Genomic DNA, 15,194 nt, shown 5'->3' with positions numbered 1-15,194 from the left:
TTCTACGAGGCTGCAGCGAGCGGGGGAACGAGGAGCAAACGAGCGCTGAGAGCGCTCGTTTGCTCCTCTAGACGGCCCGTGGAATAGGGCCAAAACAGTTAAAGAGAAACCTTGTCCCTATGGCCCACAGGGTGCTAAGGATGAAGATATGTCTCTTAGCTTTATCCATGGTACTGTTCCTGTGCAGTTTTAAGCTATGTCCAAACAACATATCGATAACGGCCGTTGTTGCATTGAAAACTGCATTCAAAACAATGTACAACGTCCGGAAATAATTGACATGCTCATTATTTGAACTGCTGTAGCAAACAAACAATGCAAACAATGCATTGTGTAAATAATGGACATTGTTTGCCTTGACGTCAATGCAACACATTTCACTATGAAAAGAATGGCTAATGTTTTATTTGAAAACAACAATCACTCTTTTCATAAAATGTATGTTGTGTGAACATAGCCTAAGGTCCAGTTCACACTGAGCAAAAATGGCGGAATCCCGCCGTGCTCAGTGTCCTACAGTGTCTCTATGGGAGGGCCCACGCGCCTCCTTCCTCCCCTCTCCGCTCAAAGAATTGACATGTCAGTTCTTTGAAGGGAGAGCGGCGGGAGCCATTTTTGCTCAGTAAGAACTGGGTCTTAATGTAGTCATCTTTCCAGTAAGGCCATTTGAAGCACTGTCCATCCCCCAGTGAGCCAAACCGAACACGCCCGGCACTTGCTGAGTCAACGGAGGTTGGCATGGAAGGGGGCTTATGGCCCTATTCCACGGGTCGTTTTAGAGGAGCAAACGAGCGCTATTAGCGCTCGTTTGCTCCTCGTTCCCCGCTCGCTGCCGCCGCTATTCATCGCGGCTGCAGCGAGCGGGTGAGTGCGGGAGGGGCGGCAGGGAGCTGCGGGGGGGCTGCCCGGGGGATCGCTGATCGTCCGGGCAGCCCATAGGATATAGCAGCGTCTGCTGCCGATGCTCCTATTCAACGGAGCGACGGCAGCAGATCGCTGCTATATCAGTCGCTTGTTTTTCAACATGTTGAAAAACAAGCGACTGCAACGATCAGCCGACATGAACGATGTCGGCTGATCGTTGCACTCTATTCCACGGAACGATTATCGTCCGTAGCGGTCGATATCGTCCGAAAACGAACGATAATCGTTCCGTGGAATAGGGCCATTAGCCTCCTGACACTGTATTTTTTACAATTAGAGGAATCGTAAATTGCAGCTAAAATGTACACTAACTCTGAGATTTTAGAAGCACAACACACATGGCCTGCTTTATTACCTGAATTGGTAGGGGACACAAACCTCTTAATGAATCAGGTAAGCGAACAGCAGAATGACTGATCGCTGCATCATTTGTGCAGCCATTGTTTACACGAAATAATGTTTAGAAGATCACAATGATCTTTTGTAACGCACGTTTGCGTAATTGTTGGATCATCTCTGGCACTTTTACACGTGCAAATTATTGTGTTGGTACGTGATTAGTGATAATCAGCATGCTGTATTGTTCATGTGGCCATTAAAATTAGTTGTTATCGGCTGCGCATTTCCTATTTACACAGAGAGATGTGCAGCCAAAAATGATAAATTTCACGCCGCACAAAAAATCTAATCAGCCAGTGAGTGGTGGCGTTTGCTCAACAGGTGATCTCTGTCCCTTTAACACAGGCCAATTATTGACTTAATGAGTGTTCCTAGAAACGCTCATCAGTAGTGATGAGCGAACACTGTTCGATCGAATAGTAAGGCATTCGATCTATTGAATATTACCGAATAGTTTGCCGAATATTCGATAAGCGTTCAAATCCCCTACTTTTGTTTTTTTTCCTCCAAGTGGTTGAATAGACGTTTTTCAAAAAAACGAATACTTGTTACCATAGACTTTAATGAGATTGAATATTCGCATATCGAGGAGATATTCGTACAAATATGAATATTCAAATATTTCACTATTCGCTCATCACTACTCATCAGTAATCTGACCGTGTAAAAGGACCCAAAGGGCCAGTTCACACAGAGTAAAAGAGCCTGAATTCTGTCTATGGGAGAGATCGCACGCCTCCGCTCTCCACGCCACTCCGCTCAAAGAATTGCCATGTCAATTCTTTGACCGGAAAGGTGCAAAGAGAGGAGGCGTGCGATCTCTCCCATAGAGAGCCTGTGTGACACGGAGGCTGGCGGGATTACACGGCGGACAGTTCCGTCTCGGAATTCCGCCTCTTTTACTCCATGTGAACTGGCCCTAAGACTGGCGTGTAAAATGGAAGTCGTGATAAATTTTCTCTTTTCTCTTTCAGAATATACTGAAATAAACAACAATGTAAGGTCAACAATGGATTCTGACCATGACCTGGGGACTAAAAGTAATATGCAATGATCAGAGCCATAAACCACTTACTTGCATTGGTACTGGGTATCTGTGAAGTGGGCCATTAGAATGTCTTTTATGTGTTTCGGAGGTGTTAGCCCCAACTCCTCTGCTCTCTGCCAACGCTCCAAACGTGTGATACCTAAAGCAATAAACACAATGGTAAAAATCTAAAAGGGACACAATGGATACAATCAGGGTCAACTTGGGGGAACATCTTTCCTCCCCAGTAAAGGGTGCAGGATATCTGCTATTATACAGTCTGTCCTCATGCACTATTCCTTCTTCATTACCCCTGAAAAGATCCATAGATCACAGTCTATGGATTATATATTGTTGTTCCCCAGCCAGCTTGCAGTGTCTTTCAGACTATGCTGCAACTCTGAGGGTGCAGGACCTATAGTGATACCACAGTCACATGATCAAGATTCTGCACCCAATCTCTGCAGAGGAGGAAAACTATACTATGTGTGTTGTGTGTAGTGAAATCTTAGTGTGTTGCAAGTGATTTGCTAGAAGTGAAGTACACAAAAGGGTCTGGTCTGGAGTTTGCCTTTATTTTTTTATGTAGTCTGGATTCTAGATTAATTTTGAGGTCAGTCTGCAATCTGAATTATTCTGGGGTTTAATCGGAGATCTTCATTTATTTTGGGTGAGTAATCTGTAACCTAGATTAATTTTGAGGTCTGGTCTGGCTGTGTTACAGGCTATGGACACATCCAACATTTTTGGCATACAGTGGCCTTTTGCATCAAAGCTATCTGAAAAGTCTCTGATGGGTTTCAGTATAGCCCCTCCCATGAACACATATTTGGGCTCCTTTTTGTGCATGTGTAAGGTTCCGATCATACCTGAACCAGAGCTGGTGCCCCCTTATGTTTAACTGATCTGACCTCTACTTCTCTTCTCATGTACACGTTTCTTGTATATTGTATTGAGTGTGTCCCCACTGCAGCAGTGGCAATATGACAGCTCGTCTCTCTCTGTACACCCATTGAGTACACAGCAAAACACAAGCCTGTCACACCCCTATGGTTGCAGCAGGAACAACTGCAATTTATTTGTGTCCCATACACTGCATAGCGAGTGAAAAAGGGGAAAAGACACACACCATGTAACCTCAAGAGTTGCTGTTACCATACGTACGATACTAAAGTAACCTCAAGCTGCAGTCGCCGTTCTGCAGTTCCATCATGTCTTGCATGTAAAGATGTGATGTAACAGCAGAATTGTGAGAATAGCTTTAAAGCTGCAGTCACTACTCTGCTGTTACATCATGTCTTATATGCCACTTAACTCAAGAGCTGCATTCCCTATGCTGCTGTTACATCATATGTTATCCTCCAGTTGCCTAAAGGCCGTATTGCACTGCCCGACTCTGAGGAGCAAACGGGCGCTGTCCGCTATTCCACGCGGCAGCAGCGAACGGGTGAGTCCGGGGAGGGCTGGGGGAAGCTTCCCGAGTGATCGCTGATCGTCCAGGCAGCCCATAGGATATAGTGGTGGTCTGCTGCCACCACTCCTATTCCACGGAGCGGCGGCTGGAGGTTGCTTCAGCGATGTCGGCTGATCGTTGCCCCCCTATTCCGTGGAACGATTTTCCAGGCCTTTAACCCCTTCCCTCCGCAGGACGTATCGGAACGTCCTGCAGTTGGGGGGTTGATGAGGTTCAGAGAGGGGCCGCGCCGCGGCCCCGATCTAAACCGCCGCGATCCCAGCTGCTTACGACTATTAGCAGGTACCGCTGATTAGCCGCATCTGCTAATTAGGACAGGTAGATGCAGCTGTCAAACATGAAAGATGCCTAACTGTCTTGTGTGCCCCTCTCCCTGGTGTCTAGTGGCCCGGAGATCCGGTGTACTAAGCCGGCCGGGGCTCAGCGTCGGAATGACGTTGATCCTGGCTCGGCAATCCATTTAGATGGTCTGCTGCAGACCATTATAATAGAGCAATGATCTGATGGATCGGTGCTGTATTATATACACAGCATTGATCCCAATGGTGGATCAGTGCTGTGTATATAGAAGTTTAAAAGTTTAAATCACCCCCTTTTCCCATTTTATAAATAAAAATACATAAACATATTTGACATCGCCGCGTGCGTAGTCCCCGAAATATTAAATTGTTACATTCCTGATCTCGCATGGTACATGGTTTAAGCGCCAAAGTGCAAAATTGCGCATTTTTGGTTGCATCAAATTCAGAAAATTGTGATAAAAAGCGATCAAAAAGTCGCATATACGCAAGTAAGGTATCGATAGAAAGTAAAAATCATGGCGCAAAAAATGACACCTCACACAGCCCCATAGACCAAAGGACAAAAGCGCTATAAGCATGGGAATAGAGTGATTTTAAAGAACATTTAAGTTTTTTTGAAAGGTTTTGATTTTATAAGCTATCAAATAATATAAAAGTTATACAAGTTACATATCATTGTAATCGTAACAACTTGAGGAACATGCGTAACAAGTCAGTTTTACCATATGGCGCATGGCGTAAAACACAACCCCCCCCCCCCCCCCCCCCCCAAATAAAAAATATTGCATTTTATTTTCAATTTCACTGTGCATATAATGTTTTCTGGTTTCGCAATAAATTTATGCAAAAATTAAGTCTGCCATTGCAAAGTACAATTGATGAAGTGAGCGAAACGTGCGTCGGGCTGGTGGGCTGGACGGGGTAAGATGTCAGTGTTGGTTTGTTTTTCACTTTTGTGTGGTCGCATAGGAATTGAAATCTGTAGGGCCTTACTTGTGGTGCTCTATTCATTACCTGGGCCGGCCGCTGAGGGGTTACAAACAGTCTCTCCTCCATTATACTATATTATAGTATACTACATCTATACTGTAACTGGTGCAGGTTAAATACTTGTCATCTGCTATAATTTCAGTGACCACCAGATGGTAGTGTTGCAATTGGTATACATAATATTGCAGCACTTATAATTTCTAATTTTATATTGATTTACCACACTGAGATCTTTCTCCCCCTCTGACCTTGTTCTATCTGTGTCTTTTCCATGAAATTCCCTAGTTTTTATCAATTTTTCTAAATCATGTATATGTAAAAAAGGACTTTGTTATACTTCTAAAATTATTGTGCAATTTTTTTCCAGGTTTTCTGCAAAGTACAATTAGTTGCACAAAAAAATAAGGGCTCATGTGGGTTTGTAGGTGAAAAAATGCAAGTGCTATGGCCTTTCAAACCTGAGGAGGAAAAACGAAAACGCAAAAACAAAAATATGCCCAGGAGGGAAGGGGTTAAGAGCTGCAGTTCCTATTCTGATGTCACATCATGCCTTTACTTCAGTCACCTCAAAAGCTGCAGCCACAATTGGAAATGCGAATGCAGCTCTAAAGTGACTGGAGTATCAGGCATGATGTAATGGAAGAATAGGGATTACATGAAGCAACAGGAAATAACATTACATTACGGAATTGCCGCGTATAACCCGCAGCGTATTCCGTCGCTCGTCCCCGCATAGACACTATTCTATGCACGGGCGGATTCCAACGTTCTGTCAAAAGAATTGACATGCGGGGACGAGCAACGGAATACTCACGCCCCCTATGAGAGAAGGGAGGGTGGAGCTAACTTTCAGTATAAAAAACAAAAACTTTTGACATTTCATCAGCGATATCAATCAAATCTGGCTTTTTTGCTTCATTACAGTCTATAAAGCGAAAAGTCAGACTTTGTCTAGCTGAAAAGTTGAATGCACTGCTGCCGCTCTCCCACCAGCTCTATTTCTAAATCACTGCTGAGACCTTCTGCAGGTCTGATGACATGTCAGTTATTTCAAACGACAGTAATGCTTGAAGCTGTGCTAGTTCATGTGAAACCATGTGACCAGTTCAGGAGGGCAGGGAATTTGCAAACCAGGAAGAAGAGGGTTGTTGAATGCATGGAATGGAAATCACAACGCAAAAAACAAAAACTTTTTTTTACAGGAACTAAATTCTCATTAATGAAAGGTATTGAAAGTTTAGTACATAAAACACTTGGCTCACCAGAGGTTCTGTTGAACCAAACTCGGGCATCACATAACCCTATAGTGGCCTGTGTTTTGTGAATGTCACCTCCTGACCACTTACCAAGCTGATGGCACCGCTGAATAGATATAATGAAAGTATTCGGAACAACACCCCTTTGTTGCCTGTGTCCGTGTTTTATTCTCATTAAAAAAAAACTATGTTTTTCATGTGAAAAGTGTTAGAGGCGAGGCCTGGGCCCTAGCACCGCTAATGCTTCACTGTGCTGTATGCACATGATATGTTGCTGATTATGCAAGGGGCGGGCATACAGCACAGTGAAGTGTAGCCTTGCTAGGGCCTGGGGGACTCGACTCATGGCCCAAATAAAGATTTTTTAAAATGAAAATATAAATACAGACACAGGCAACATGTATGTTTGTATGTTCTAAATGCTTTTATCCATACCTATCCAACGGTGTCCACAGCTCTGTATTCGGTCAGGGGGTGATGGATCCACTTTAACCCCTTAAGGTCAAAACCAATTTTCGTTTTTGCACTTTTGCTTTTTCCACTTTATGTTTAAAAGTCCATAGCTCTTGCATTTTTTCACCTAGAGACGTATATGAGCGCTTATTTTTTGCGAAAACCAATTGTACTTTGCAATGACAGGCATTATTTTTCCATAACATATGCTGCGAAACCGGAAAAAAATCATTTGCGCTGTCAAATTGGGAAAAAAAAAGGAATTTGTTTTGATTTCGGGGAGTTTTGCATTTACGCAGTTCGCCCTATGGTAAAAATGACTTAATATGCATGTTCCTCAAGTCGTTATGATTACAATGATATGTAACATGTATAACTTTTATATTATCTGATGCCTTGTAAAAAATTCAAACCATTGTTAACAAATATATGTTCCTTAAAATCGCTCCATTCCCAGGCTTATAGCGCTTTTATCCTTTGGTCTATGGGCTGTGTGAGGTGTCATTTTTTGCGCCATGATGCGTTCTTTTTATCGGTACCTTGATTGCACATATAAGACTTTTTGATCACTTTTTATTACATTTTTTCTGGATTTGATGCGACCAAAAATGCGCAATTTTGCACTTTGGAATTTTATTTGCGCTTACGCCGTTTACCGTGCAAGATCAGGAATTGGGCGATTACGGCGCGCGGCGATACTAAATATGTTTATTTATTTGTTTATTTATATTTATAAATGGGAAAAGTGGGGTGATTGGACTTTTAACCCTTTGAGGACCAGGCCCAAAATGACCCAGTGGACCGCACAAATTTTGATCTTAGTGCTTTCGTTTTTCCCTCCTCCCCTTCTAAGAGCTCTAGCACTCTCAGTTTTCTATCTACAGGCCATGTAAGTGCTTATTTTTTACAGGAATAGTTGTACTGTGTAATGGCGTCATTCATTTTACCATAACATGTATGATGGAATTCCAAATATATTATTTATGAAGATATAAATAGGTGAAATCGTAAAAAAGAATGCAATATGGTAACTTTTGGGGGGTTCCTGTGTCTAATGCACTATATGGTAACAGCGACATGACACTATTATTCTATAGGTCAGTCCGAACACAACCATATGCAGGTTACACAGATTCTCTAATGTTATATATATATTTTTTTTATGAAATCCTTTTTTTTTGGCAATTAAATATTAATAAAATGGGCCTATTGTGACACTTATAACGTTTTTATTTTTTCACCTACGGGGCTGTATGGGGTGTCATTTTTTCCGCCATGATCTCTAGTTTTATTAATACCATATTTGTGAAGATCAGACGTTTTGATCACCTTTTTATTGATTTTTTTAAATATATAATGTAACATAAAATCGGTAATCTGCGCACTTTTTCCCCTCTTTTCGTGTACGCCGTTCGCCGTTAGCAATGACGCTTGTTATATTTTAATAGATCGGACAATTATGCACGCTACTGTATATTATATGTTTATCTATTTATTTATTTTTATATGTTTTATTTATATTATGGGAAAGGGGGGTGATTTCAACTTTTATTGGGGGAGGGTTTTGGGGTAGTGTAATAGTATTTTGAACTTTTTTTTTTTTACACATTTGAAGTCCCTTTGGGGACTTCTACATTCACTACTTGGATTTTTACACTGACCATTGCTATGCCATAGGCATAGCATTGATCAGTGTTATCGGCGATCTGCTCATTGAGCCTGTCTGTGCAGGCTCAGTGCAGCAGATCGCCGATCGGACCGCACGGAGGCAGGTAAGAGACCTCCGGCGGTCCGTTTCAACGATCGGGACCCCCGCAGTCACACTGCGGGGGTCCGCGATCGGTAAGTGAAAGGGGACTCCCCCTGTCACTTGCACTTAAACGCCGTGGTCGCGGCGTTTAAGGGGTTATGACAGGCGGCAGCGCGATCGCTGCAGCGTGTCATTACCGGTGAGGTCCCGGCTGCTCACTGCAGCCGGCCCCCACCTGCTATGAAGCTTCATAGCCGGAGAAACACCCAGGACGTAGGGTTACGTCCAGGGTCGTCTGGGGACAGACTTCCATGACGTAACCCTACGTCCAGGGTCGTCTAGGGGTTAATAGGGGAGGGGATTTTTTATTAATAAAAAAACATTTTTAGTTTTATTTTTACTTTAACTAGAAGTCCCCCTGGGGGACTTGTATATAAACAGCACTGATCTCTCATAGAGATCAATGCTGTGTAGATCGATTAGATCGGTCATAAATTGCTATGGCCTGCTGCAGGCCAAAGCAATCTATTGCCGAGCCGGGATCAGCGCCATTCCGACGCTGAGGCCCGGCACGGGCAGAAGAACGGATCTGTCCCACTAGACACCAGGGATGCACGGAAGAAAGCCTCTAAGTGCAGCTGTCAGGTTTGACAGCTGCACTTAGAGGCTTAAATAGCCGGCGTGGCAACGGGACCCGCGCCGGCTAATAGAGGCACTGCCCGGCTGCACATGCACATGTCCCGGCGGGACCCCGCTCTGAACACCCCCCGCGGCACCATGACGTATCAGATACGTCATGGGTCGCTAAGGGGTTAAAGCAGCAGGTTGAAAGACTAAAGCCAGTCTAGATCAAAGTTGGTCATCTCATTTCTTCTCCTGGGGGGCACCAATTGAAATTCTGCGCAGCCAACCCTGAATGCAATATGTAGTAACATACATCCTGGTACCTGTACACGGTCCATATCGCCAATCGAGATCAAACTGGATCAGCTTGTCTAAGGAAGATAACTCAGGTAGTACAGCCCCTGCATGACAGGAGAGAGAAGTTAATATAGCAGTTCTGGACTTGTCAATGTCATTTCTCCTGACACAATTTTGATCAGCCCCAGAAATTTACATGCTGAAATTGCCATGTGTGAATATGCCAACAAAACACAGCAATCACTGAGCTCAAGGAGATTAGTGAAAAAATTCCAATGAAATACTCAATCAAGAGTCTCCACTGATGTCCCCAAGAATTTAAATATGCAAAAAAGGAGTCCGTGGAGCCTCGGTTTGCGAGTCTCAGAACACGGGAATAACCAGATATCTCTAGCCTGTTGGCACGGGGTGCCTCCATGATGGGGAGAGCACCACACCACCCTGATAGGTAGCACCCTGTTGTTTCCCTATTTATGTTCCAATACTCGCAACCGGGTGGGACCTAAGGGCTACCTTTCAAGGGGATGTGGTGCTCTCCCCATCTGGAGGCACCCCGTGGCAACAGGCTAGGGATTACCTGGCTATTCCCGTGTTTTGAGACTCGCACGGCTCCACAGACTCCTTTTTTGCATATTTTTATGTGTGAATATGGTCACAAAAATCCTGTTGAAGTCAAGGGGACTCTGAGACCAGGTAGAATTTGATACAGATTATGCTTCAAATTCAGAATGGATTCTGCCTGAAATTACTTAGTGTGCACCTCTATTATTCAAAGGTGGATGAGTACTGCTATAGTCCCCACCCCAGTGCACCACACCACCTAATTTGATTATTAAAGATTGTAGAGATTTGTAATTTACTTCTAATAAAAAAAATCTCAAGTGTTCCAGTACTTATCAACTGCTGAATGGAGAGCAGGAGAGGTTTTTTATGGCCACTTGCTACTGCTCTGGTCAGTTCCTGTCACGGACAGAGGTGTCAGCAAAGAGCACAGTGTTAGACTGGAAGGAATACATCACTTCTTGAAGGATATACAGCAGCTAATAAGCACTGGATGAGTTGAGATTTTTTTAATTACAAATCTCTGGCACTTTCTGGCACCAGTTGTTTTGAAATAAAAAATTTTGTTTTGTTTGTTTTAGGAGCAGGTGCCTTTTGATCTATCATACCATGTATGAGGGAACCCCCAAAATATAATTTATGGGGTGAAATTGGGGGAGGGGGATACAATTCTGCAAATTTTGGGGGGGCTCCATGTTGATGTAGTGCACTTAACGGTATAACTGACATGATATATTTATTCTATAGGTCAGTTTAAATACAATGATATGCAGTTTATATAGCTTTTCTAATAATTTACTATTTTTATTAACAGAAAAACTTTTTTTGCAAATAGGTGTGCTCTTATAGCTGACTCTTATAGTGCTATTATTTTTTCACATATGGGGCTGTATGTGGTGTAATTTTTTGCGCCATGATCTCTAGTTTTTATTAGCCCCATATTTGTATAAATGAGACATATTGATCATTTTTTATTAATTTGTTTTAAAATTTCAACGCAAGAATGCTTTTTTACTGCTTTTTGTTTACGTCGATCACCGAGTGGGAACAATATTGGTTTATTTTAATAGATTACGCACACTAAGGTATATAATATGTGTATTTATTTTCTGTGTTTAATTTATAAAATGGGAAAGGGGGGTGAATTAAACTTTTTATTGGGGGAGGAGCTATGTAATTTTTTTATAATGTTTTTAATTTTTTTTTTACTTTTTATCTAACATTTTTACATCACATTTAAAGGAGAAGTCTGTCAAAAATTTTTATCAAAGTATTGTATTGCCCCCCAAAAGTTATACAAATCCCCAATATACACTTATTACAGGAAATGCTTATAAAGTGCTTTTTTCCCTGCACTTACTACTGCATCAAGGCTTCACTTCCTGGATAACATGTTGATGTCACGACCCGACTCCCAGAGCTGTGCGGGCTGTGGCTGCTGGAAAGGATGATGACAGGAGGACACTGAGGGACACAGGCACTGGAGGGACACTGAGCATCCCTCTGCCATCATCCTCTCCAGCAGCCACAGCCCGCACAGCTCTGGGAGTCGGGTTGTGACATCACCATATTGTCCAGGAAGTGAACATAAAGTGCACATAAAATGTTTTTTCCCTGCACTTACTACTGCAGTAGTAAGTGCAGGGAAAAAAAAACTTTATGTGCATGTCCCGTAATAAGTGTATATTGGTTATTTGTAGCATCTGCATAGAGCCTGTCTGCCTATGCATCGATCGCCGATATGACTGCCGTGAGGATTGGGAAGGTAAGAAACCTCCGGCAGTCAGATACAACGATCAGAGTCACACTGCAGGGGGTCCCGATCGTACAGTGACAGGAGAACAGCTCCTGTCACTGTTGTAAGACACTACAGGGGTTAATGGCGAATCGCCGTGTCAATAACAGTGAGGACGCAGCTGCTGATAGCAGTGGGTCCCCACACACTATGTGAGCTCAACTCCTGAGCAGGGGCGTAGCTAATGTCTCCTGGGCCCTGGTGCGAGAGGTCAACTTGCCCCCCCCCCCCCTTTCACGACCAAGTGATGCTACTGGTAGGTGTATGTGTGTGTGTGTGTGTATGTATATATATATATATATATATATATATATATATATATACACACACTCCAAGACAGATATTACCAATAACACCAGCATATAGGAAGTGAAAATATTATCACCATATATATTACCGCCATACTGTTACTGTATACTGAGACCAATATTGCCAATAATACAAGTATACAAGGGGCAAATATTAACGCCACACCACAACCACTACCATCACCACCACATTGTTACTGACCAAAACCAGTATACTGAGACCAATAAAACACAGTACCGGATAAAAAGTAACAAATATTACCACCACATACTGACTAACACCGCCACATACTGACTAACACCACCGCTGCTACTGAATAAGATCCACTGTACACAGATCACTATCACCTCATCCACTCATATAGAGGTGGAAGCAGCTCCACACAGGTTGTATACACCATATAAATTACAGCGCAGATATATCAGGTGACTCACAGGGGACGTCTTGTCTGATCGGAGTTCTTCCCTTTTCATCTTCTCCGTCTGTCCTGGGCCGTTATGAGAACTTCTCCGAGCCACGAATCCACAGAATCTGCCAGACAGACATATTAGTCTCCTCACACTGACACCATCCTCATCTCTATACACACTGCACATCTGTACTGTCCCCTTTACACCCTCATTTGGTGGGTAGCCCTGACTCTATTTGACCCCCTTATAGTATATATAGATGGCCCCCACTGCATGTTGCACCCCCCTTCCCTTATAGATGGCACCCTCCCCTTATAGATGACCCCCTCCCCTTATTGATGACCCCCTCTACCCCCATTATAGATGCCCCCTCTCCCCCCCCATTATAGATGCCCCCCCCCTTCTCTTCCCCCCATTATAGATGCCCCCCTCCCCTTATAGATGACCCCCTCTACCCCCATTATAGATGCCCCCTCTCTCCCCCCATTATAGATGCCCCCCTCCCCTTATAGATGGCCCCCACTCCCCGCCTTATAGATACCCCCTCCCCTTATAGATGGCCCCCTCTCCCCCCCCTTGAAGATGGCCCCTCTTCTACCCATTATAGATGCCCTTCCCCTTCTCTTCCCCCCATTATAGATGCCCCCCCTTTCCTCTATGCTAAGCAGTATTTAAAAAACAAACAAACACACAAACTCACCTGACAAACCGCTCCCCCGGCGATCCTCTTCTTCTTCAGGGCTGTCCCCGGCTGATGCGCGGCTGCCGGGGGTGTCCCGTCCTATCCCCGGCAGCGCGCGCATCAGTGAGCTCCCTGTACGCGGGGGCTGTGACTTCTGACACAGGAAGCATCTCTGACGTGCGCTTCCTGTGCCGGAAGTCAGGGCCCCAGGCAGCTCACTGATGCGCCGCGCTGCCGGGGATAGGACGGGACACCCCCGGCAGCCGCGCATCAGCCGGGGGCCCGGACGAGCACGCTCTTGTGACCGCAAGCAAATCAATGCTTGCGGTCACAAGAGTAATTTAAGGGGGGAGCAGTGCAGTGGCAAGGGGGCCCCCCCTCGCGGGCCCCCCCTCGTAGCGGGCCGGGTCGCAGCGGCGACCGCTGCGACCCTGGTAGCTACGCCACTGCTCCTGAGCTCACTTCATAGCGCCTCCGGACTCACTGGCATACAGGTTCGTCATTGGTCCTTAAGTGACAGGCTCCTGTGAAGTAGCTGTTAAATTTAATTTAAAAAAATGCACTATGGAAACATAACAACAGGTTTTAGTCTTCTAACCTCCTGCTAGTCTAGGGCCACACTGTGTTTCTGCTGTCCATTTAACGTGTACGTTTTAAGGGAAAACGTAGTTGTGTGCATCCTGCAGCATCAGTCCTCCAATGACTTACATTGTGAAAAAATTAAAGAAACAGCTCCATTTAAAAAAAAAGTTGGAAAATACATAGGAGCTTGGACAGGTATGTATAAAAATTATTATTTTACACTTAAGACAAGCACTGCACGGACATTGCTAACAAGATATATATATATATATATATATATATATATATATATATATATATATATATCCCTTGCTGCACAATTGTTGAGCCGTGAGTGGCAGCAGCAGACCGTTGCTGACTTCATCGGAACGATTTGCGAACGATTACAAAAAGATTAACAATGATTTTATGGTCTGCTCCAAAGATGCGATCAACCACACACAAAAAATTTTTGTTAGTCGTTTAATCGTTTTCTGCATACACACAGAAAGATTATTTCGATATAACGATTTTTCACACAATAATCTTTCCGTGCAATAGGGGCCCTAAGTCTCGCTTTAAGATAGTATATGATAGTGATGAATTTACCCCCAGCCTATGACTGCCCCCATGAGTGACAGCCAACCAACCATTGAAAGATTCCAGGCACCCCAACAGCTCTCCTAGGGAAGCCAGTTTTCCAGGGGATAGCAGCTGACAGAACAGATGCCCAGTGACAGCTCACTCAGAACTGACACTTATTAATTGCCAGCCCCCTCTCGGCGAGTGACAGCCACAAACAGCCATGCAGTCATAGTCACCATCCGTGTCCTGCTCAGTGGCCCGGTTCCTCCTGCTTGATGTTGGTCTTTGCCCCTTGACTGTGCACTCCCCATCTTCTCTGTCCTCCTCTTTTCTCTTAGTCAGACTGTCCTGCTTGTTGCCATGCCTGGCCACAGGCAGGTAGTCTGTCAGCTTGCGCTTTCTTCCCATGTTCCGCAGTCTTGGGAGCTGCTCAGACTAGTAATAACACTGCGACTTCTTCCTTGTTTATCTTCCGCTCTCACACACCCCTGCTGCTGCTGCTGCTGCTGCTGGTTACTTGTCTCGTCTGCCTGTGCTGTACTCGGCTAAGACGGCGCCACCTAGTGCTCACAAGAAGGGAGTGCACGGCATTATGCAATGGCCTCACGGGTTCTATACATCTAAAATATAGAAACGATTTGGGAATTCTCTATGTACTTCGAGACTTTAAAAGCGGCTGTAATTCATAGATCATATAGGGTATAGGTCTAAAAAAGTTTCCAGGGAAATGTTACATGAAATCTATATTATGGTGAAGTTCGAAACCAGCTTTAAACATGAGCTATAAAATCGGCT

General features: G+C 44.1%; 1 protein-coding gene across 1 annotated transcript; it reads right to left on the bottom strand.

The window, feature by feature from the left end:
• Positions 1 to 2,398: 2,398 nt before the first annotated feature.
• On the bottom strand, positions 2,399 to 14,929 carry LOC138775584 (DNA polymerase delta subunit 4-like; the record flags this gene model as incomplete). The annotated part of the gene is made up of 3 exons (XM_069955976.1): positions 14,636 to 14,929; positions 9,523 to 9,600; positions 2,399 to 2,510 (listed from the first exon to the last, which is right to left on the bottom strand). Coding segments are annotated over exons 1-3 (362 nt in total), but the record flags the coding sequence as incomplete, so codon positions are not given.
• Positions 14,930 to 15,194: the final 265 nt, after the last annotated feature.

This window comes from Dendropsophus ebraccatus, unplaced genomic scaffold, assembly GCF_027789765.1.
Source record: "Dendropsophus ebraccatus isolate aDenEbr1 unplaced genomic scaffold, aDenEbr1.pat pat_scaffold_1796_ctg1, whole genome shotgun sequence".
NCBI classification, from domain to species: domain Eukaryota; kingdom Metazoa; phylum Chordata; class Amphibia; order Anura; family Hylidae; genus Dendropsophus; species Dendropsophus ebraccatus.
Note: the sequence above shows the minus strand (reverse complement) of the source record. Positions and strands in the feature narration are given on the sequence as shown.